This window comes from Lepus europaeus, chromosome 8, assembly GCF_033115175.1.
Source record: "Lepus europaeus isolate LE1 chromosome 8, mLepTim1.pri, whole genome shotgun sequence".
NCBI lineage: Eukaryota > Metazoa > Chordata > Mammalia > Lagomorpha > Leporidae > Lepus > Lepus europaeus.
In genome coordinates, this window is record NC_084834.1 from 129,299,928 (window position 1) to 129,324,720 (window position 24,793).

Genomic DNA, 24,793 nt, shown 5'->3' on the forward strand with positions numbered 1-24,793 from the left:
AAGTGCCTGGTGAGCGCACGGCTCTTCTTCCCACCTGTTTTGGGACTGGCTCTGCTTTGGGCCCACGCGGCCTAGGAATGCCTGCCTGACCCTCTCCGGGGATGGGCGCCCATGCAAACCCCCGAGCTGGGCCCCAGGGGAAGTGCTGACGGCTACAGATCCAGCTGGATGGGAAACAGCTCTCTGCAAATGCAAACCCCGCGGGGACAGGGCCACCTCTTCACCTGCAGGCCGGCACAAACGAAACACCAGCTCATCAGGAGGTTCCGTCAAGCACCGACCGAGGCACGCAAACCAACCCGGAGCGGGAGCAGTGAGCCTGGAGGCAGGACACCGGGGCCAAAGTCTGGGATAGGTGCGCGTGAGGAGGGCCAGGAAGGGAAGGAGGCTCTGGGGCGGAAGGAGAGGCCGAGACCCCAGGTCCCTGCCCGACACGAAGCACAGAGGCCGGCTGCAGCTGCGCGCCACCCCGCATGTTGGATTTCCCAGGGGACAAACTAACTTTAACTGCTGGGCTGCCACTGTGAGAGGCCAGCGAGGTCCCGGGGAGGGGGGAGGAATCAGGGCAGTGGCACCCCCAAAACGGGAGCAGTACTCAGATGGTCCTCGTGTGAGATCAGCGGCTCAGATCTGGACTCAATCTAAGCTGGGGAGAGTTTTACACGAGAAAGAAAATAGCAAATGTTTTCATGGCATCCGATCCCACCCCTGTGTGAGGACAGCGCCGGCAGCCCCCACCACGCCGGCCACGGCTCCGGCTCCCGTGAACACACACCAACCACGACCACAAACAGGACACAGCAGCTCACCCACAGGAAGCCGCGGGCGGCGGAGCACGGGTCCGGCTGGCTTTCATTGCTGACGTACGGCTCGGGGTTGTAAGCGGCACATTCGATCTGAGATGGGAGGAAAGTGGACGCCAGCATCAAGGGACCGCGTGGCTCCCGGGCTCCGCGCGTCCCCAGAGCCCGGGGCCTGGCCTGCCACACGCTGAGGCAGCACGGGCAGGGGACTCAGGTGGACGCCCCAGAGCTGATGTCTTACAGGGACACCAAGGGGCTGCAGCCGGGGTCGTGGTCCGGGGTCCCCTTACCCACCAGGATACAGCGACACAAGCGAGGGGAATCCCCGGGCAGAAGCACAGCCCAGGGACGTCTCGTCCCCGCCCGCCTGTGCCCTCGCTGGCCCAGCTGTGCTGTGAGGTGTCACAGGGAGCAGTCCTGGGAGCCAGCAAGATGCCCAGGCTCTGAGGGTTAGTGCAGCCACAGAGCAGCCGGAGCTCAGTGTCCTTAGTCCTTTATTTTTTTTTTAATTTTTTTTATTTATTTATTTTTTTGACAGGCAGAGTTAGACAGTGAGAGAGAAAGAGACAGAGAAAGGTCTTCCTTCTGCTGGTTCACCCCCCAAATGGCCGCCACGGCCGGCGCACTACGCCGATCCAAAGCCAGGAGCCAGGTGCTTCTTCCTGGTCTCCCATGTGGGTGCAGGGGCCCAAGCACTTGGGCCATCCTCCACTGCCTTCCCGGGCCATAGCAGAGAGCTGGACTGGAGAGGAGCAACTGGGACAGAAACCTGGGGTGCCGGCACTGCAGGCGGAGGATTAGCCAAGTGAGCCACGGTGCCAGCCCTGACTTAGTCTTACAGACAGGTCCCGAAGCCACCGAAGGGCCAGCATCCTGGTACATCTGGTTAAGTTGCTGCCTGCGACACGGCATCCCATATGGGCGCAGGTTTGAGTCCTGGCTGCTCCACTTCCCATCCAGCTTCCTGCTAACGTACCTTGCAGAGCAGTGGAAGATGGGCCCTGCACCCACGAGGGAGACCCGGAAGGAGATCCAGGCTCCTGGCTTCAGCCTGGCCTAGCTGCAGCCATTGTGGACATCTGGGGAGGGAACCAGAAGCTGGACAATCCCTCCTTCCCTCTCTCTCTCTCTCTGTGTCTCCCCCTCTCTAACTGCACTGCCAATAAGTAAATAAATATCATTTAAAAGGTCACTGAAGGACCGACCACTCTGCAGATGTCACCAAGCCCATCTCCTGCCCACTCTGCACTGCAGGCAGACACCAGGCCGGGGGAGGGGGCGCTCTGCCCAGCCACACCCCAGGGAGCCAGCAGAAGCCAGCAGGTCTCCGTGCCCGGGATGCAGCAGCAGAGCTCACGGCCCAGCGTCCTGCAGGGTCAGCCCCAGGGGCCTGTGCCCAGGACAACGGCCGAGCAGTGTGAAACCACTTGTGGGTGAACTTCCCCTGGGAAACACTGGCCCGGGAGGCAGGGTTGTGGCGATGCCCCCTCCCAGGGCCCCCCAGGGCCCCAGCTGGAGGAGGCAGGGCTCCCGCGGAGCGCACGGGGCACCTTGAACTCCGGCTGCTTGGCCACCATCACGGGCGTGTGTCCCACAAGGAGCGGGTGCGTCTCCCTCTTGATCTGGTTGCCATCGTCCTCAACGCAGAACCAGCCCAAGCGGTTCTCCTCTTCTGTGAGGAAATAGAGAAGCAACGAGGGCCACGTCGGCTCGGCCGCCACGGAAACCCGTGGCTCCCCGGCGCCGACGCCCTGCTCGCGGACGGAGCACTAAAGCCGCGCCGTCTGCTCTCGGGTGCACCGCATGCCCATTGCTTTATTTTGCAGAGTGCCGCAGGCCACCTCCGTGGGACCCCGCACCCTGCGCACTGCTCCTGGACGGCCACCGTGCAGCCCGGGTCAGCCGGGTCGGTCTGATTTCTGATTTCCTGCCTCTGCTTAGTTCTGCTGTCAAGGCTGAGACCGGAACGGTGGACACGCAGTGGGCGTGTTAGCACGTGATTCTGGGTGGACACGCAGTGGGCATGTTAGGACGTGATTCTGGGTGGACACACAGTGGACATGTTAGACAGCACGTGATTCTGGGTGGACACGCAGTGGGAGTGTTAGACAGCACGTGATTCTGGGTGGACACGCAGTGGGCATGTTAGGACGTGATTCTGGGTGGACACACAGTGGGCGTGTTAGCACGTGATTCTGGGTGGACACACAGTGGGAGTGTTAGACAGCACGTGATTCTGGGTGGACATGCAGTGGGCATGTTAGGATGTGATTCTGGGTGGACACACAGTGGGCGTGTTAGCACGTGATTCTGGGTGGACACGCAGTAGGCGTGTTAGACAGCATGTGATTCTGGGTGGACACGCAGTAGGCGTGTTAGACAGCACGTGATTCTGGGTGGACACGCAGTAGGTGTGTTAGCACATAATTCTGGGCGGACACGCAGTGGGCGTGTTAGACAGCACGTGATTCTGGGTGGACACGCAGTGGGCGTGTTAGACAGCACGTGATTCTGGGCGGACACGCAGTGGGAGTGTTAGGACGTGATTCTGGGTGGACACGCAGTAGGTGTGTTAGGACATGATTCTGGGTGGACACGCAGTGAACGTGTTAGGACGTGATTCTGGGTGGACACGCAGTGGGCATGTTAGGACGTGATTCTGGGCGGACACGCAGTGGGCGTGTTAGCACGTGATTCTGGGCGGACACGCAGTGGGGGTGTTAGGACGTGATTCTGGGTGGACACACAGTAGGCGTGTTAGAACGTGATTCTGGGTGGACACACAGTAGGTGTGTTAGGACGATTCTGGGTGGACACGCAGTGGGCGTGTTAGGACATGATTCTGGGTGGACACACAGTGGGCGTGTTAGCACGTGATTCTGGGTGGACACACAGTGGGCATGTTAGACAGGACGTGATTCTGGGTGGTGCAGGCGTGCAGAGAAATGAAGAGCGTTTTACGACCAAAGCAGCTCGTCCACCAGCTCTGAAGATCGTCTGGCTAACGTAAAGACGGAGGGGCCGAGCTGCACGGTCAGCTGATTCTCCCCTGCGGCGCCTCTCTGGGTCTGCTGAGTCACTGTGACCAGACCCAGCATGACACAGCACTAATCACCGGGCAACGGAGGGGCAGCACCGTGTCCGTGTGCAGCTCGTGGCGGGAGCACAGCCCTGGCGCCTCGGTCCTGCCTCTGTTATTTACAGCCAATGGGTCAGATAGTGTGCACGTGACGGGGCTGTACACACACACAGATACACACACACAAATGCACATATGCACACAATACACACACATGCATATACATACACATATACACTCATACCCCAAACACACCCCCACACAATGCACATACACACACACCTTCCCCAAACACATACATACACAAACACAGCCCACACACATATATACACACATACACACAGATGCACATATGTACACAGTACATGCACACACATATACATACACATACACACTCATACCCTAAACACACCCCCACACAATACACATACACATATACACATACACAAGCACAGCCCACACACATATACACACACGTGCAAATGCACATATGCACACAGTACACACACACATACACATACACCTACACTCACACCCCAAACACATGCACACACAATACATACACACACACCTTCCCCAAACACATGCACACACCTCAAACACACATATACACATACACACAGCCTACACATCTATACACACATACAATACACACATATGCATACCCCACATAATACACGTATGTACAAATACATTCATATTCACCCACAATCACGCATACATCCACCCACACACATGTGTACACACACGTACATACACTCATATACGTACACATGCAAACACACAATACACACATAAGCATGCACAGATACAGTCATACTCGCAAGCACACATATACACACCCCCTTCCACACGCACATGCACTCATGCCCACCCCACACATATACATGTGCACATACACATATCCCGCACATACACACACACATGCAAACAAAACACACACCCATACATACATATACATGCACATACACAATGCATTCCTACTCACCAGCACACACACACACACACACATCCGCCCACAGTGCGGCACCCCAGGTGCCCCACAGCACCTCTGTGTGTGCGTGAGTTAGCGCACTACACGCATGCCGTGAGACAGGCAGCAGTGAGGACCAGGCTGCCCGGCAGAGACCCACGCTGGACCCGGCACGAGGACCACCTGTCCGGCCACGGCGCACAGGCTCACGCAGCTGTCCAGCGTGCCTGCTGCATTGTTGCCATGAAGATCAGGCCACGGCTTGCTCCTACCGCCCCTCCCTCACCACAGCTGCTTCAGACTCCTGGTGCGGGGTTAACGTTCTGCGTCTAAGCACGCAGCCCTGCAGGTTGAAGGCGGGCAGGGAGTCTGCGTCCCGAGCCTGGCCTCACCCTCACGGGCGTGCACCTCTCACGTGGGCGCGCCTCAGCCCTGCCCGTCAACCATAGCTTACCCAGCGCGAGCTTGGCCATGTGCAGGCTGTGCACCCAGGACTCTTTGATGGCAGGGGTGAAGGTGTTGAACACGGCCGTGAAGAACGTGGGTCTCCCGGACCTGCCAGGAAACACACACGTGCCCTCGGTCGCGTCCCAGGACACGCTCCCCCGCCCGAAGCTGAAGCACGTGCCTGGCCCGCCTGGAGCAACCCCCACACCACGAATGTGGACGCTGTAGCAAAGCGGCGCTGGCCGGGCCCTGCTCACTTGTCCTGCTTGCCCGGGAGCTGCAGCTGGACCCTGCAGCGGTCAGCGGCTCGGATCTCATCTTCTTTCTTCAAGATCAGCCTCTGCAGTCCTGCCGTCCAGTCGTGGGCCACCGCCTGGTTTAGGTTCTGCAAAGGAAACGCGTTTGCACGTAAAAGTGAGTGGCGTCCAAGGCAGGAGCACCAGAGCATCCCACCGAGGAGGGAAAGCAACACTGTAGCATGAAGATTCCCGGAGACAAAACAGACTTGTAGCTGTCTAGGGACAGAGGCCCTGGGTCAGGCCTGGCTGTGGCACCGCTGAGACAGAACTGACACCCAGCTGTGCCTGCAGGAGGAAGAAACCTGACACCGGAGCAGGGTCTGGGGCGATTCTTACAGTCGGGGTGAACCCTCCCAGCCGGCAGGTGCCGCCTGGAGACACGACCACACACACAGGGACCTCAGACGTGACACCGGGGTCTCGCAGCCAGGTGCCCCGCGGCTTACCTGATAGACCCCTTTCAGGTTTCCTATCAGCTGAGTGATCTGGCCGATCACGTTGAGGTCGTGCAGCAAGTTCTGGAGGTCTTGGTACAGCTGCCCCGGGCCCATGTACACCTTGTCTGCAAGAGAGGAAAACCGCCACCCTGAGGCCACGTCTGCCCCAACACTTCGGGGAGGAAACGCCGCAATCCTGCTTCAGGGCGTTCGGTGCTGAGGGACACAGAATGATCTCCAGCAGCCATGTCCACGCATCCTGCCGCCCTCCGCTTCTAACCTTATTTGGAAAGAAATTAGACTTGGAGAAAAGTTGCAAAGGCAGCACAGACGGAGGCCCCTCACGCAGCGAGCCTGGAGGTCAACGTCGTGCCCGAGCCTAGCACCAGGCTCACAGCCGGGAAACCGTGTGGCCGCCACGCCGGAACCCGCGTCCTTGCCTCAGAGTGTCACCCTTCCTCCCGCATCCTGCCCGGGCTGCCTCCAACCTGGGAGCGCTCAGCAGTCCCCTGTGTCTCGTACCGCGACAGCTTGGAGGGATGCTGGTGGAAAGTCTCCCAACGTGGCTTCAATGATGTTCTGCCACTCTAGTGGTTTCTTTTGTTTTTTTTTTTTTTTCTGCCCGTGGGTGGGGCCTCTACGTGCAAGGTGGCACAGGTTTCCTGCTGCGCCTCGTCCCGGCCCAAGGGAGGTGGGGGGAACCTAGGAGGCGCCCAGGAACGCAGGAGTGCCCAGACTCTGGTCCTGCAGGCAACACGAGAGGGCCCAGGCGTGTCCGCTCAGGCTCAGGAGGCCATGGTGGGACAGCCCGTGCCCGAGCTCCGAGCTCATCTCGCGTGCACCACCCCAGTGGGCATCAGGAGTGGGTGTGTCCCAGCAGCAGCCCCCAGGAACGGCCCCGACCTACAAGAAGCCCCATAGGGCAGGGAATCCTGGATGGCGCATGCCTGAGCCAGGGAGCCCGGAGCCAGAGGGGGACGCTGGCCGCCCAGGGGCTCCAGCTTCCCTCAGAGAATGTTTGTGTGGCTCGCGGACGCCCGCAGGTGTGCTCCTAAGGCCGGCCGCTGCCTCTAGCTAGCACCTGTGGCCAGTTGGCAGTGCCAGCTGGGCAGCCTCCTAGAGCCGGGGGTCTGGCAGGATCCGCGTGCGAATGGCATACGGAACTCTAGTGGTTTCTTAAACACTGTTGATGTCATGGCTATTAGTAAGACATTTAATCTCAAACAAGTTTCCAGTAACTGGGCTTAGGCAATGTCCAGTCTCCATTCAAATGGAACAGAAACGGTTTGCCTGGGTCAGGTCAGTGGAATAATGTGTGCCCTGTGGTCCGCCTGCCCCAGCGAGCGCAGCCCCACGCCGAGAACTCACCGCGTGCCCGGTGGGCAGCGGCCCGCAACAGACCGTGGGCTCCCATTTCCCACCTCACTGGCAGGGAAGACAGACACCTGCGGCCACACGTGACAGGCAGGCAGGACCCGCACTCAGGCCGTGCCCAAGCGCAGGCTCTGATGCCATACGCGGTCCAAACCTGCCTGGGTCCCACAGCTGGCAAGAAGAGGCCAGAGTTCACCCCAGGCAGAGCAGACGTGTTCTGATGGAATAAAATGACAGCTTCCTGGCCTCCATGTGCCAGCAGCGCCCGTGGTGGGGCGTGGCCCCGGGCAGGCTCTCAGCCCCAGCACCCGCGTGAGGATCTGAGGCCAACGTCTGGAAATCTTAGTGAATCTCAACAGGGGACCCTGCAAACCGTGTGGCCTGCTCCACCCTCAGGGCCGGAGATACTACAGACTGTCAGAGAGACAGCTGTCCCCGTGCACGTGTGTCAGAGAGACAGCTGTCCCCGTGCACGTGTGTCAGAGAGACAGCTGTCCCCAGGCACGTGTGTCAGAGAGACAGCTGTCCCCGTGCACGTGTGTCAGAGACAGCTGTCCCCGTGCACGTGTGTCAGACAGCTGTCCCCAGGCACGTGTGTCAGACAGCTGTCCCCGTGCACGTGTGTCAGACAGCTGCCCCCGTGCACATGTGTCAGAGAGACATCTGTCCCCGTGCACGTGTGTCAGAGAGACAGCTGTCCCCAGGCACGTGTGTCAGACAGCTGTCCCCAGGCACGTGTGTCAGAGACAGCTGTCCCCGTGCACGTGTGTCAGACAGCTGTCCCCGTGCACGTGTGTCAGAGACAGCTGTCCCCGTGCACGTGTGTCAGAGAGAGACAGCTGTCCCCAGGCACTTGTGTCAGACAGCTGTCCCCGTGCACGTGTGTCAGACAGCTGTCCCCGTGCACATGTGTCAGAGAGACAGCTGTCCCCAGGCACGTGTGTCAGAGACAGCTGTTCCCAGGCACGTGTGTCAGACAGCTGTCCCCATGCACGTGTGTCAGAGACAGCTGTCCCCGTGCACGTGTGTCAGACAGCTGTCCCCAGGCACGTGTGTCAGACAGCTGTCCCCAGGCACGTGTGTCAGACAGCTGTCCCCGTGCACGTGTGGCAGAGACAGCTGTCCCCGTGCACGTGTGTCAGACAGCTGTCCCCGTGCACGTGTGTCAGAGAGACAGCTGTCCCCAGGCACGTGTGTCAGACAGCTGTCCCCGTGCACGTGTGTCAGAGAGACAGCTGTCCCCAGGCACGTGTGTCAGAGACAGCTGTCCCCGTGCACGTGTGTCAGACAGCTGTCCCCGTGCATGTGTGTCAGAGACAGCTGTCCCTGTGTACATGTAACAGACTACACATGTGTCAGAAAGAGAGCTGTCCCTCTGTGCACATGTGACACATATCAGAAAGACAGCTATCCCTGTGTGCATGTGACACAAATACTACACATTTCAGGTGTCCTTGTGTGCATGTGACAGATATTACACATGTCAGAAAGCAAGTTGTCCTCGTGTGACACATATACTACATGTATGACATCTGTCCATGTGTGCATGTGACAGATATTATACACGTGTCAGAAACAGAGCTGTCCCCATGCATGTGTGGCAGGTATTACATACATGTCAGAGACAGCTCTCCCTGTGCATGTGTGACAGATATTACATATCCACACTCTTCATGCTTCACTGAGTGACACAACCACGTGTAATTAACAGGCATGGTATGTTGCAGACATGATTACGTGAATATTTACATACCTTATCGCTCATCTAGAAAAACTGAAGCTGAAGTTGCACAAAAGGAGGCAAAAGCACTCCAGCAGTTATGCATATCAACTCCATGTCCTTACAGTATGCACATAATTTAAAATATTTTTTCTGTTAATACATGTTTATTTTCATAAAGTTTTGATGATAGACTCTATATACACAACCTTGTAATAAAATTTTAAGTATTCTATTAATATTTGTCAGCATCTATTTTATTGTTTTGCAATTATTATTCAATACAATTTGTTTTGTTGTGCAGTGCTATGAATTTTAGTACATGTGTAGATGCAAGGAACCTCTCCCCAGTCAGCCTGCAGAACGACTCCCACACCCCTCACAGCAGCTCAGCACTCCTGAGCCTAGCTCCTCATCCCTCACAACATCCCAGCCTGCCTCAGAACCCCTCAGCCCTCAGAGCAGCCCATCCCCCCAGAACACCCCATCCTCCTCAGAACACCTCATCCCCCCAGAACACCCCATTCCCTCAGGACACCCCATACCCCCCAGAACACCCCATCCTCCTCAGAACACCTCATCCCCCTCAGAACACCCCATCCCCTCAGAACCCCATCCCCCTCAGAACACTCCACACCCCTCAGAACACCCCATCCCCCCAGAACACCCCATCCCCTCAGAACACTCCACACCCCTCAGAACACCCTATCCCCCTCAGAACACCCCATCCCCCTCAGAAAACCTCATCCCCCCAGAACACCCCATCCTCCTCAGAAAACCTCATCCCCCCAGAACACCCCATCCCCTCAGGACACCCCCATACCCCCCAGAACACTCCATCCCCCTCGGAACACCCCATCCTCCCAGAACACCCCATCCCCCTCAGAATACCCCATCTCCTCAGAACACCCATCCCCCTCAGAACACCCCATCCTCCCAGAACACCACATACCCCTCAGAACCCTTCAGCCCTCAGAGCAGCCCATCCCCCCAGAACACTCCATCCCCCTCAGAATACCCCATCCCCCCAGAACACCCCATCCCCCTCAGAACACCCCATCTCCTCAGAACCCCATCCCCTCAGAACACCCCACACCCCTCAGAACACCCCATCCCCTCAGAACACCCCATCCTCTCAGAACACCCCATCCCCCTCAGAACACCCCATACCCCTCAGAACCCTTCAGCCCTCAGAGCAGCCCATCCCCCCAGAACACCCCATCCCCTCAGGACACCCCATCCCTCTCAGAACCCCATCCCCCTCAGAACACCCCATCTCCCCAGAACACCCCATCCTCCCAGAACACCCCATCCCCCTCAGAACACCTCATCTCTGCAGAACCCCATCCTCCCAGAACACCCCATCCCCTCAGAACACCTCATCCTCCTCAGAACACCCAATCCCCCCAGAACCCCATCCCCTCAGAACACCCCATACCCCCCAGAATACCCCATCCCCTCAGAACCCCATCCTCCCAGAACACCCTGTCTCCTCAGGACACCCCACCCCTCAGAACCCCCTCCCCCCAGAACACCCTATCCCCCCAGAACACCCCATCCCCCAGAACACCCCATCCCCTCAGAACACCCCCTCCCCTCAGAACCCCATCCCCCCCACAACAGCCGGATGGCCCACAGCTCCAAGACCCGCAGAACACCCCATGCTCCCCAGAACAGCGTCTGCACAGCCTACAGCCAAGCTCCCTCTCTCAGCATGGCTCCATCACCAGGAAGTACCCTTGCCAACCCTCAGGGTCACACAGTCTCCCTCTCTGCCCTGGGTACCCTCCCCCACAGATGAACCCTTTGCTGGAAGCCCTTGCTTTTGGAGGACAAGTGTCTAACTTGTGTCACGACGTTATCGCCGGTCATCAATGTCACCAGCAAAACCGGCACAGGCACCCATCACAGACAACGCGAGCTGGCACCGTGGCGTGGGGAGACTCCGCTCCACGTCTCCCACCACCACCTCTGAAACACACGGCTGGCGAGCCGGAGGGGTGCCCACGCTTCTCAACTGGCTGTGCCAACAATCTGACGTCTGGGCTGAAGTGGGAAAGCAAATTACGTCTTCCTCCTGCTAACCTACTCTGTGAGTAAGCGCACATGAAGACTCACTTTAACATTACCCGAGCGTCGCAGGAGACAGAGCCTGTGCTGCACAGCGAAGGTGCGCTCTCAGCAGCAGGGTGAACCTTCTGTCTGCTGAGGGACCAGTGCTGCGTGGACTGCCCGTGATCAGGGACCAGTGCTGCGTGGACTGCCTGTGATCAGGGACCAGTGCAGCGTGGACTGCCCGTGATCAGGGACCAGTGCAGCGTGGACTGCCCGTGACTCAGGGACCAGCGTTGCGTGGACTCCCCACGACTCAGGGACCAGTGCTGCGTGGACTCCCCACGACTCAGGGACCAGTGCTGCGTGGACTGCCCGTGATCAGGGACCAGTGCAGCGTGGACTGCCCGTGACTCAGGGACCAGCGTTGCGTGGACTGCCCGTGATCAGGGACCAGTGCAGCGTGGACTGCCCGTGACTCAGGGACCAGCGTTGCGTGGACTCCCCACGACTCAGGGACCAGTGCTGCGTGGACTGCCCGTGATCAGGGACCAGTGCTGCGTGGACTGCCCGTGATCAGGGACCAGTGCTGCGTGGACTGCCCGTGACTCAGGGACCAGCGTTGCGTGGACTGCCCGTGATCAGGGACCAGTGCTGCGTGGACTGCCCGTGACTCAGGGACCAGCGTTGCGTGGACTCCCCACGACTCAGGGACCAGTGCTGCATGGACTGCCCATGACTCTGGGACCAGTGCTGCGTGGACTGCCCGTGACTCAGGGACCAGCGTTGCATGGACTGCCCGTGATCAGGGACCAGTGCTGCGTGGACTGCCCGTGATCAGGGACCAGTGCTGCATGGACTGCCCGTGATCAGGGACCAGTGCTGCGTGGACTGCCCGTGACTCAGGGACCAGCGTTGCGTGGACTGCCCGTGATCAGGGACCAGTGCTGCGTGGACTGCCCGTGACTCAGGGACCAGTGCTGCGTGGACTGCCCATGACTCAGGGACCAGCGTTGCGTGGACTCCCCACGACTCAGGGACCAGTGCTGCGTGGACTGCCCGTGACTCAGGGACCAGCGTTGCGTGGACTCCCCACGACTCAGGGACCAGTGCTGCGTGGACTGCCCCACCAGAGCCCGCTCCTGCCCAGGGGAGCCCTGTGCCAATCGGCCCAGCCCCACCAGAGCCCGCTCCTGCCCAGGGGAGCCCTGTGCCAATCGGCCCAGCCCCACCAGAGCCTGCCCCTGCCCAGGAGTAAACCCTGTCAATCAGCCAGGCCACGGCAGAGCCGGCTGTCACTCAGGAAAAGCAGGGTCTTAGTCACATTGCCCAAGCTTTAGGGGAAATCAAGTGAGTGCCTGGTGTGACCCTGTTGTAAATGCGCCGGCCTGTACCCTGAACTGGGTGAGCGCGAGGCGTGGGAGGCCGGGTGCAGGTCTGAGCAGCGACGTGAAGGCCCCCGTGCCTCTCCCCAGGGCCCTCACTGGCTCTGCCCCTCGTTCTCCACTGGAGCACTGGGGAGGGGCTGTGACTTGGTCTCTCCTGCAGTGGAAGCCCCCCACCTGCCAGACAGAGGCAGTGGCCACTGTCTGCCTGCCGCTGTGAGAGGCAGGAGCAGGGCTGGGGGCAAAGGAGAAAGCAGTGGCGGCTCTGCCCAGCGCAGCAGGTCTGTGGCCCAGGGGACAGGGACAGAAGGGCCCAGGCACCCCCAGGGCAGCTCTGCACTGGGAGTCCATTGGTCATTGGAAATCTCACGGAGATGTTGCCCATACTTCCCACAGGTGGGACCAGGCCCCGTCAGCCTACCCTGCCCTGGCCAGAGGGGTGGGCAGTGACAGAGACAAGGCAGGGAGAGGGACCAAGGCCAGGAACGCAGCCCCGACGGGAATATGGGCCCATGATGGGCAGCCGGCAGGGCGGGCCCTCAGCGGGCAGTCCCAGGTGGGTGGGGGTGGGATCTCTTCCAGAGCTGCCGGCAGCTCTCACATACGAGCAGGAACCAAGAGCAGCCCCTGTACCACCCAGATTCTGGGGCCAGCTGGGCTGGGGGTGGGGATGTGGCTTCTTCCTAACTCCCCACACCCACCCCGTCCCTAACCTGAAGCTCACAGGGGCTGACACCTGTGAGAAAGGAGGAGGGTCCAGGGCCCACCGCACAGCACGGCTGTGGTCCGTGACAAGGTGGACCCAGCCCTGGAAATCGCCCAGGGCAGATCCCCAGCCTTCTCTCCGAGAGCAAACCAAGCCCCGAGCTCACCAATCAGCTCAACTGGGCAGCCTCACGGCGCACTAGGCCACTTGAGCGAGTCTGGGCAGCCATGGTGGGCATTTGGTGCAGTGGCCAGCAGAGCAGGGGACACCCGTGGCACCCAGCACGCGCCCTGCAGGACGGGGCCTGCACTGAGAGCAGCAGAGCAGGGGTCTCCGCCAGCGTCACTTCCGGCTCAGAGAACCACGGTCGGAGCCTCAGGTACCACATGCATACACGCCGCGGCCACACGCCTGTGCTCTCGGGGCAGCAGGGGACACCCATGGCGCCCAGCACGCACCCTGCAGGATGGAGCCTGCACTGAGAGCAGAGCAGGGGTCTCCGCCAGCGTCACTTCCGGCTCAGAGAACCAGGGTCGGAGCCTCAGGTACCACATGCATACACGCCGCGGCCACACGCCTGTGCTCTCGGGGCAGCCCAGGGGACGCCGCAGCACCCAGCACGCGCCCTGCAGGATGGGGCCTGCACTGAGAGCAGAGCAGGGGTCTCCGCCAGCGTCACTTCCGGCTCAGAGAACCAGGGTCGGAGCCTCAGGTACCACATGCATACACGCCGCGGCCACACGCCTGTGCTCTCGGGGCAGCAGGGGACACCCGTGGCGCCCAGCACGCACCCTGCAGGATGGAGCCTGCACTGAGAGCAGAGCAGGGGTCTCCGCCAGCATCACTTCCGGCTCAGAGAACCACGGTCGGAGCCTCAGGTACCACGTGCATACACGCCGCGGCCACACGCCTGTGCTCTCGGGGCAGCAGGGGACACCCGTGGCACCCAGCACGCGCCCTGCAGGATGGAGCCTGCACTGAGAGCAGCAGAGCAGGGGTCTCCGCCAGCGTCACTTCCGGCTCAGAGAACCACCCTCAGGTTGCAGCCAGGACCTGCGGAGCCGCAGAGTACCTGCCAGTCAGGAGCTGTGTGAGCGCGACTCCCAGCCAGGCTGCCGCACATGCCCCGGGCAGGAGGGCCGCGGTTGCGGCGCCCGCACACTGTTGCCCTGTTTCTCTGACCTTTCTCACGGGCGGACACTGCCTGTTCCCATGGAAATCCCCGCGAGCGGTTTGAAAATCCAGGGTCTGTCGGCTCAATGGAGTCTTGTGTGGCAAACAAGGAAGGGGCTGTGTGGCTCCTTCAATAGCAAGGGCGGCCACAAAGGCCCTTGGCGAGAGGTCTCAGGATTCCCGAGAGCCCGGCCCGCAGGGTAACGCTCCCTGACTCCTTGCAGGCTGGAATGGGGGCGAGGTGCGGGGACGTGCCCAGGCAGGGGTCAGGCCCGCAGCAGCTCCTGGGGGTGCGTGGGGGCTGCGTGGCAGGTGGAGGAGCCCCTTTCCGAGCTGTGCTGGGAGTCCCCTCCTCCCTGGAGCCAGCAGGGGGTTCTGGCTGTGAGCTGTGCCCCAGGCCCTACCTGAGCTCCCCCACCGAACACCTGCACCAGCTGGAACACCCGCACCAGGTCAGAGCCCCTCGGCCTCCTCCAGGGCAAGGCGGGGCTTCCCCAGGAGCCTGAGCCAACAGGGCCGCCTTCTCCTTTCAGAAGGAAACGGCCCCATCCATCTCCCTCGCGGCTGGAGAAGCTGACCATGCGACGCCCGCCGTGCGTGGGGCCTGTGTGCCTGTGAGCAGCAGGAGGGCCAGGTCAGGGGCGGTCAGGAGGAAGTGGAGCCTCCCCAGCTGCAGCACCACACTCCCAGAGAGAGAGGCCTCGGTCTCTGGCGGCTGGGCCACTCCCTGCGTCCGGAGGCAGAGCAGGGTCCAGGCTCCCTACCTGGACTCTGAGAGCAGGAGCCCGGGCAGCAGCAGCAACCAGAGGGGCAGCCGAGCCCTGACGGGCGAGGGGCAGGAGCCCGGGGAGCAGCAGCCAGAGGGGCGGCCGAGCCCTGACGGGCGAGGGGCAGGAGCCCGGGGAGCAGCAGCCAGAGGGGCGGCCGAGCCCTGACGGGCGAGGGGCAGGAGCCCGGGGAGCAGCAGGGACCAGAGGGGCGGCCGAGCCCTGACGGGCGAGGGGCAGGAGCCCGGGGAGCAGCAGGAACCAGAGGGGCGGCCGAGCTCTGATGGGCGAGGGGCAGGAGCCCGGGCAGCAGCAGGGACCAGAGGGGCGGCCGAGCCCTGACGGGCGAGGGGCAGGAGCCCGGGGAGCAGCAGGAACCAGAGGGGCGGCCGAGCCCTGACGGGCGAGGGGCAGGAGCCCGGGGAGCAGCAGGGACCAGAGGGGCAGCCGAGCCCTGACGGGCGAGGGGCAGGAGCCCGGGGAGCAGCAGGAACCAGAGGGGAGGCCGAGCTCTGACGGGCGAGGGGCAGGAGCCCGGGGAGCAGCAGGGACCAGAGGGGCAGCCGAGCCCTGACGGGCGAGGGGCAGGAGCCCGGGGAGCAGCAGCGACCAGAGGGGAGCCGAGCCCTGAGGGGCGAGGGGAGGAGCCCAGGGAGCAGCAGCCAGAGGGGCGGCCGAGCCCTGACGGGCGAGGGGCAGGAGCCCGGAGAGCAGCAGCGACCAGAGGGGAGCCAAGCCCTGAGGGGCGAGGGGCAGGAGCCCGGGGAGCAGCAGGGACCAGAGGGCAGCCAAACCCTGAGGGGCGAGGGGCAGGAGCCCGGGCAGCAGCAGGGACCAGAGGGGCGGCCGAGCCCTGACGGGCGAGGGGCAGGAGCCCGGGGAGCAGCAGGGACCAGAGGGGAGCCGAGCCCTGACGGGCGAGGGGCAGGAGCCCGGGGAGCAGCAGGGACCAGAGGGGAGCCGAACCCTGACGGGCGAGGGGCAGGAGCCCGGGGAGCAGCAGCGGCCAGAGGGGAGCCGAGCCCTGAGGGGTGAGGGGCAGGAGCCCGGGGAGCAGCAGGGACCAGAGGGGCAGCCGAGCCCTGACGGGTGAGGGGCAGGAGCCCGGGCAGCAGCAGGGACCAGAGGGGCGGCCGAGCCCTGACGGGCGAGGGGCAGGAGCCCGGGGAGCAGCAGCCAGAGGGGCGGCCGAGCCCTGAGGGGCGAGGGGCAGGAGCCCGGGTGCTTTCTCCGCCCACCCCGCCTCACTTCTGGCAGCAGCCCCTTCTGCTTCCTCTTCACCCAGAGCAGGAGCAGGAGCGCGCGCAGACTCAGGACACAGCTCCAGAGCTCACCTGTCCTGCAGGACACAGACAATGTGCCCTCCACGTCCCACCCCTGCCCAGGCCCAGGCCAGCACCATCCCACCCTCTGCATCCACGGAAAGCCTACGCAGAGGCGGGGCTGTGCGGCTTCCCACCCTTGCCCGGGCCCAGGCCAGCACCATCCCGCCCCTGCCCGGGCCCAGGCCAGCACCATCCCACCCCTGCCCAGGCCCAGGCCAGCACCATCCCACCCCTGCCCGGGCCCAGGCCAGCACCATCCCACCCTCTGCATCCACGGAAAGCCTACGCAGAGGCGGGGCTGTGCGGCTTCCCACCCTTGCCCGGGCCCAGGCCAGCACCATGCTGCCCCTGCCCGGGCCCAGGCCAGTACCATCCTGCCCTCTGCGTCCACGGAGAGCCCACATAGAGGCGGGGTTGTGAGGCTGCTGGGTCTTCTACACCTGGCTCACCTCCCCCAGCCCAGTCCCCGCCGGGTGCACCCAGGTTGTAACAGAAGCCAGAGGTCCCTTTCTGGGTTGAGGACGGTGCCAGTGTGCGTAAACATCGTCCTCACCCGGCTGATTCCCGGCCCTGGCTGCTGTGAATGGTGCTGTAGCATGCAACAGTGCCCGCGTCTCTTCCACCGACTCATCTCACGTCCCGTGGACACGCCCGGCCAGGGGTGTGGCCCGCACGGATCTGGATTTAACTGCCAGAGACCTGTACTGTCCCACTTACAGCTGGGTGGCAGTGCGCCAGGGTTCACTTCCTCACATCCAGGCCCGTGCGACGTCCCCTGTCCCGCACTCGAGAGGTGGCGCCTCCCTGTGGCTGTGAGCGGCACTTCTGCAAGGGCTGGTCGGGCCCTGGCAGCTGCCAGTTCTCAGAAAGTGGCCATGGTTCAGGGTCTGGAACCAACACGGGTGTTGACCTGACTGCTGTGGTCACAGTGAGTCCCCCAAGCTCCCCACAGACCAGTGTTCTAGAAAATTTCAACTGGAGGGGCCAATGCTGTGGCATAGTGGGTAAAGCCACTGCCTGCAGTGTCGGCATCCCACATGGGTGCTGGTTCGAGTCCTGGCTGCTCCATTTTCAATCCAGCTCTCTGCTATGGCCTGGGAAAGCAGAAGATGGCCCAGACGCTTGGGCCCCTGCACCCACACTGGGGACCTGGAAGAAGCTCCTGGCTCCTGGCTTCGGTTAGGTGCAGCTCCGGCCATTGCAGCCATCTGGAGAGTAAACCAGCAGATGGAAGACCTCTCTCTCTCTCTCTCTCTCTCTCTCTCTCTCTCTCTCTGCCTCTCCTCTCTGTAACTCTGCCTTTCAAATAAATAAATATTTAAGAGAAGAAAATCCCAACTGGAAAGGCTGACAAAAGTCCCTGGCAGACACGCTTGGTGTTTACTGACCCCTGGAGAGGGCAAGCTGGCACCTGCTAGGCAGAATCCCACCAGGTCACACGGACGGCCCGGTTCTTCACAACGAACCCCACTATTTAGAAGGACCACAGCAAGTTACCTGACGCAGACACTGCCCACACAAAAACCCCTGAGCGTCTACGAACTCCTCCTGGTCACCTGGCCGCCAGCAGGGGCGGTCGGCCAGGCCAACAGGTGCAGGCAGAGCAGCAGGAGCCTGTGTGGGGCGCACAGGCCCAGGAGCTGCAGGCAGAGGGCGCTGTGAGCGGGTGTCTCTTCCCCACCTTCCGGGACACTCTGTCATGGCTGCCACCATTTCTTCCCCCGCAGGAGCGCCGAGCTCAGGGCTTTGAGCTCTGCCTCTCAGCCTCCGGGCTTCCCCAGCGGGCTCTCGCCGTGTGAGTGTGGTGTGGGATACTGTTTGAGCACAGAGACGCAGAGAAAACCTCAGAGGCCGGTATTCGGCTCCATTGGCTCCAGGTGCCACTTAACCCAGGGGACCACAAGATGCTAAGGGGCAGCCTAAGCCGCCCCGTTGCCATCATGCCTTCCTGCCCCTAAGATGACCAGGGTCACTGACGTCACACGCAGCCCTCGCTAGCCTCGTGTGGCTTCCCTGCCCATGAGTCTCCAACGGCACCTTCCTGGACGTGTGTGTGCTCAGCAGGCTTAGCCGGGGAAGAAGCAGCAGCAGGGCCGGTCTCTAGGCTGAGGGAAGCCCCAGGCCAGGCCTACAGCCGCCTCCTAACCCTGCTGGGAGCCCGAGCTCCAGCCTCACAAAGCCAGCGGTTCGTGGGGCAGCTGCCACAGGCGCACAGCTCTGTGTGTCTCCCGGCCATGTCTCTCTCCCACACGGCAAACACACGCTGTCACAACAAGCTGGCCTCGGTTCAGGCCAGGGCCCAGTGCTTCCACGTCGCCTGCGGGGACACCAGCAAGGCTGTGTCGAGACCTTCCATGGTGTCCCACGTGGAGACTCGCCTCCTGCACAGAGTCCTGGCCACGCGGGATGCCGCTCCCAGGGCTCACCCACGGGCCCTGGGTCTCTATGATCTGGAGACCTGTACCTCCAGGGAGGACCTGCCAACCTCCTGTCGTATGGGAAAGGGCACCGTATCCCAGCATCGTCACCCCACCACACACACACACACACACACACATATACACAGACACACAGATACATGCAGACACACAGACATAAACACACAGACATGCACACACACATACACACATGTGCATAATACACACATATACACACATGCGCACACATACATACACATGCACACAAACATGCACACACATACACATGCATGCAGACATGCACATATACACACAAACATGCACACACATATACACACAGAGAGACACACACAGAGAAATGCACACACATACACAGTCACACAAGATACACACATGCACACGCATACACAGACAAGCACACACATGCGTACAACACACATACATACATACACACAGACATGCACACATGCATAGACAGGCACACACACATACACATGCACAGAGACATGCACACATACATAGACAGGCACACATACACACATGCACACAAACATGTACACACATACACATGCATGCAGACATGCACAGACACACATACACATACAGACATGCACACACATACACATGCATGCGCACACATACACAGACATGCATACACACATGCACACACAGACACAGACACACACATGCACACAGGATTCATGTTTTGGGTCCCTCACATCACGGCTGCCTGTTTCAAATCCCTCACAAGTTGTCTGTGTGTTCCAGGTCCCTCATGTCTCATCTGCATATTCCGGGTCCCTAGTGTCAGCTCCATGTTCCGGGTCCCTCACATTTCGTCTGCGTGTTCTGGGTCATTCATGTCACAGCTCCATGATCCGGGTCCCTCACATCTCGTCTGCATGTTCTGGGTCCCTCATGTCTTGCCTGCATGTTCCGGGTCCCTCACGTTTCATCTGTGTGTTCTGGGTCACTCATGTCACACCTCTGTGTTCTGGGTCCCTCACATCTCATCTGCATGTTCCGGGTTCTTCATGGCTCGTCTGTGTGTTTTGGGACCCTCACGTTTCATCTGTGTGTTCTGGGTCCCTCATGTCTTGTCTGTGTGTTCCGGGTCCCTAGTGTCACAGCTCGTGTTCTGGGTCCTTCACATCTTGTTTGTGTGTTCCGGGTCCGTCACATTTCATCTGCATGTTCTGGGTCACTCATGTCACAGCTCCATGTTCCAGGTCCCTCACATTTCATCTGCATGTTCTGGGTCACTCATGTCACAGCTCCATGTTCCGGGTCCCTCACATCTCATCTGCATGTTCTGGGTCACTCATGTCACAGCTCCATGTTCCGGGTCCCTCACATCTCATCTGCATGTTCTAGGTCCCTCATATTTTGTCTGAGTGTTCTGGGTCCCTCAGGCTTCGTCTGTATGTTCCAGGCCCCTAGTGTCATGGCTCCGTGTTCCGGGTCCCTCATGTCTTGTCTGCGTGTTCCGGGTCCCTCACGGCTCGTCTGTGTGTTCTGGGTCACTCATGTCATAGATCCGTGTTCCGGGTCCTTCACGTCTCATCTGTGTGCTCTGGGTTACACATGTCTTTTCTGCGTGTTCTGGGTCCCTCAAGCCTCCACAGGATGGGCTTTGTGGCAAAGTTCGCCCTCGCACACTAAAGAATAAGAACCCTCCTGCTTCCAGCCAGGGGAAGGCTGGGCCGCAGGCACTGGTTTGCGAGTAGGGCGCTGTCCCCGACCACAGCAAGGCAATGCGGTTGCTGTCAGAGGCCCAGGGTCCAGACTGGATCCTTCTTATCACTGCAGAGGGACCACGAGGCCTCGGAGTGACCTCACAGGGCCCTGGAGGCGACGCAGTCTCACCAGGAGCAGTTGTACTTCTCTGTTCCATCTTAGCACTGGAGCTGGGCTTTAGGTGTGACATTTGCTCCTGTTTGTAGGGTCAAGTGACTACAGACAAAGTCATGGGACTGGTTGTTTTTAAATCAAACAGGATTGGTATTTGCACAACACATCCAATGTGCGCTCTCACTTCAGAAACACTGGACAGCGTGCCCATGGGAGGCGTGGGAAACAGGTGTCCAGCAGCCGCTCCTGGAAGCACCCAAGGGTCACATCCTGTCTGGCGAGCACCAAGGGCTCCGGCCAAGTGGGGCCTGCAGGAGGCGTCTCTGTCCACTTCCTGTGCTCACAACGGCTGCCGCGTCACAAGTGAGGAAACTGACCAGAGTCACGAGGCCCCGCAGGAAGCAGGTGCACTCGGGGCCACTTATCTCGGGCCCCAGGGCAGCTCCGCTTCCCCAGCCAGGATGGGGCAGAGCAGGAGGTGTCCGAGGACCTCCTGCAAAGCCGTCCTGTGGACCAGGGCAGCGGACAGCTCAGAACCTTCTCTCCCACCGGCAGTCCCCTTCAAGAAAGTCAGTGGAAGCTGTTAAGCAGCCTCAGAAAAACGCACAACATTTTGCAAAATAACGTCAGGGGCTCCGGAAGCTCCGACCGACCCTGGGCCCCCGGAGCAGGATCCGAGGCCACCGGCTGGCGAGTCCCGGCCCTGAGGTAAGACGTTCATGTCCTCGCTCCAGGAGACAATCGCATGCTCCAAGCAGTGTTTTTCCAGGGATGTGGTGCCCCCCACGCGACGCCTCGCTGGTTCCTGTGCTGGTTGCCAGGCCGCCCTCGGCACAGGCAGAGGTTGCTAGGCAGGGCCGCCCACGCTGTGACTTCCGCATGGAATAACAGCCCAGCCTTCCAGCGCCGCACATGAAACAGCCGTGCAAACAGCGGAAGAGCCACATGGAAGTCATTGGAGAACGACCGCTACCTTAGCTTCGCAAAGCCGCCTGGGGATGACAGACACAGGGGACGACAGGGCAGAGTGCAGGTGGGCGGGGAATGCAGGTTGCTCCGCTCAGACTGCAACCAGAGGCAGCCAGGCCCGAGAGCCACTGAGCGTGCTCCACAGACCCACCTGCGTAAACCAAGGGACTCGGGGGATGCAATGGGCACTGCGGCTGGGTGCGATGGCGATCAACACTTTGGGTGTGAGTCCAGAGAGCGCCCACCACGACCCCCGTCCCCCCTGCTCCAGGCCAGGCTGCACCTCGGGCTCTGTCTCCTCCCAGCACCCAGGACAACAGCTGCGCAAACCTGGCCAGCTGACTCCGGACAGCACAGAGGGTTCTCCCTGATCCAACATCCAACACACAGAGAACACTGCAAACATCAAACTGCTTTAATCCAGCAGGCGCTACAAAGCCTCTCTGCACTCTTCCTGTCAACACTTAGAGCAGAAATGAGACCCCGTGTGGGTAGGGGGCTAAGGTCCTGGAGGCACCCAGCTCATGGTGCACACTCGGGGCCACGAACCCAAGGGACCACCTGGCCCCAAGCCTGGCAGCAGCCTCTACACCGAGGACCCCACATGGTGCCCCCATGCCTCAGACTGGGCACCCAAAGAGTTCCCAGCCCCCTGCCCGCCTGTTGGCAATGCGCACCTCCACGTAACATGTACTGAACACTCCCGGTGTGTCAGTGTGACCACATGTACACAAAGGATAGATAGATCAGTGCTACAAGAGGGACACATCCAACAGAGGACCCAATTCTAGCCACCACCTGCAACCTGCTGGGCCTGAAGTCTGTCTCAGGAGGAACCGGCTGCAGCCCGTGTGCTCCCAGCAAGCCCTGCCCAGTCCCTAGTAGGGCGAACACGCTTCCCAACTCATGACTCACACTGACAATGTACTTCAACTGAGAGCCGGCTCCAGTGTGGGGCAGCGTCTCTCACTGTGGGATGGATACACTGACCACACTGATCTGTGAGAGCCGGCTCCAGTGTGGGGCAGTGTCTCTCACTGTGGGATGGACACACTGACCACACTGCTCTGTGAGAGCCGGCTCCAGTGTGGGGCAGCGTCTCTCACGGTGGGATGGACACACTGACCACACTGCTCTGTGAGAGCCGGCTCCAGTGCGGGGCAGCGTCTCTCACTGTGGGGTGGACACACTGACCACACTGCTCTGTGAGAGCCGGCTCCAGTGTGGGGCAGCGTCTCTCACTGTGGGATGGACACACTGACCACACTGCTCTGTGAGAGCCGGCTCCAGTGCGGGGCAGCGTCTCTCACGGTGGGATGGACACACTGACCACACTGCTCTGTGAGAGCCGGCTCCAGTGTGGGGCAGCGTCTCTCACTGTGGGGTGGACACACTGACCACACTGATCTGTGAGAGCCGGCTTCAGTGCGGGGCAGCGTCTCTCATGTGGGATGGACACTGACCACACTGCTCTGTGAGAGCCGGCTCCAGTGTGGGGCAGTGTCTCTCACTGTGGGATGGACACACTGACCACACTGATCTGTGAGAGCCGGCTCCAGTGTGGGGCAGCGTCTCTCATGTGGGATGATCACTGACCACACTGCTCTGTGAGAGCCGGCTCCAGTGTGGGGCAGCGTCTCTCATGTGGGATGGACACTGACCACACTGCTCTGTGAGAGCCGGCTCCAGTGCGGGGCAGCGTCTCTCATGTGGGATGATCACTGACCACACTGCTCTGTGAGAGCCGGCTTCAGTGCGGGGCAGCGTCTCTCACCATCAGGAATGTAACAGCACCTCTGTTGTCAAGGTCAAGGATGACCACGTAAGCAACATCCGGATCCCTCAGAGGCACTGGAGAAATGCCATTTACTGTCTCAGGAGGCAAAAAAGGGAGGCCCAAGCCTGCAAGCTTTGGGGTAGAAACTAGTCCAAGCCTCAGTTTCTTATTTGGAGGTTGGAAACAATCATGGAGAGCATCATTCCTTAAAGAGGAGTGGTGGTACCACTACATGCCACGTGTGGCCTCCCTACCGACCACTGTGCACTGTAGTCACTGCTTAGACCTTCTGTGCCACGTGTGGCCTCCCTCCCCAACCACCATGCACCATGGTCACTCCTGAGACCTTCTGTGCCACGTGTGGCCTCCCTACCCAACCACCTGCTACATGACGCGGGCACACACCTGTCAGCTGTGTGTGAAGCTTTGATTCAATCCCCTGAGGCACAGACAACAGGCAGGCTCTCTGTCCATCCCAGTGAAAATGAGCCCACGGATGAGGGCCTGCACTCCACACCCAAGGTTTTGGTGGGGCCTGAGATCCCCTGGGGCGGGGGTGAGCAGGACGGGAGGAATGGAGGGCAGCAGTGAGGGGCTCTCGTGGGCCTGCCTCTGCCACAGCAGGTGTGCCACCACCCTCTACTGCTCAGAGGCTTCGTGAAGACCAGATGGGACAGGCCCACGGGACATCTGATGGAGGCAAGGCTTCTGGGTGCTCCTGCCATGGGGGAGCAGCACCAGGAAAGACGGCGCCTAACTGTACTCTCACGCCCCCAGCCTGCTCCGAGAGCCGGCAGTGAGCCAGTGGCCGGGCACGTGGACCCTTCCCATACGAGTGAGGATCACACACCAACAACACCGCGCTTCCCGACGCCACGAGGCAGACAGGTGCATTGCTCACACTGTGGTCCCATTCTGCTCACAGCAGTAACTGAAACCACAGACCAGGAGGACCAGTGGAGAAGACGGGACAAGGGCTCCTCCGTCTCCCACAGCAGCTTCTCAATGCAGAAGTCTACACGACAGGTGATAGCAGCAGGATGGGAACAAGAAGGTACTAAGCTCAGAACCCACCGGGAGACCATCCAGCTCCACCCACACACAAGGGCACCTGTGGGCACCCAGCTCCACCCACACTCACAGACAGGCACCTGATGGCACCCAGCTCCACCCCCATTCACAGACAGGGCACCTGTGGGCACCCAGCTCCACCCACCAACACAGACAGGGCACCTGTGG

General features: G+C 60.8%; 1 protein-coding gene across 1 annotated transcript in view; it reads right to left on the reverse strand.

The window, feature by feature from the left end:
- The window catches only part of ARHGEF10 (Rho guanine nucleotide exchange factor 10), a 102,520-nt gene that overhangs the window by 27,060 nt on the left and 50,667 nt on the right, over positions 1-24,793 (reverse strand). The window contains exons 12-16 of the mRNA XM_062198853.1: positions 6,048-6,163; positions 5,560-5,687; positions 5,310-5,410; positions 2,354-2,475; positions 810-896 (exon numbers count right to left, since the gene is read on the reverse strand). Of these exons, the coding sequence (XP_062054837.1) occupies positions 810-896; positions 2,354-2,475; positions 5,310-5,410; positions 5,560-5,687; positions 6,048-6,163 (554 nt within the window). The remainder of the gene's footprint in view (positions 1-809; positions 897-2,353; positions 2,476-5,309; positions 5,411-5,559; positions 5,688-6,047; positions 6,164-24,793) is intronic.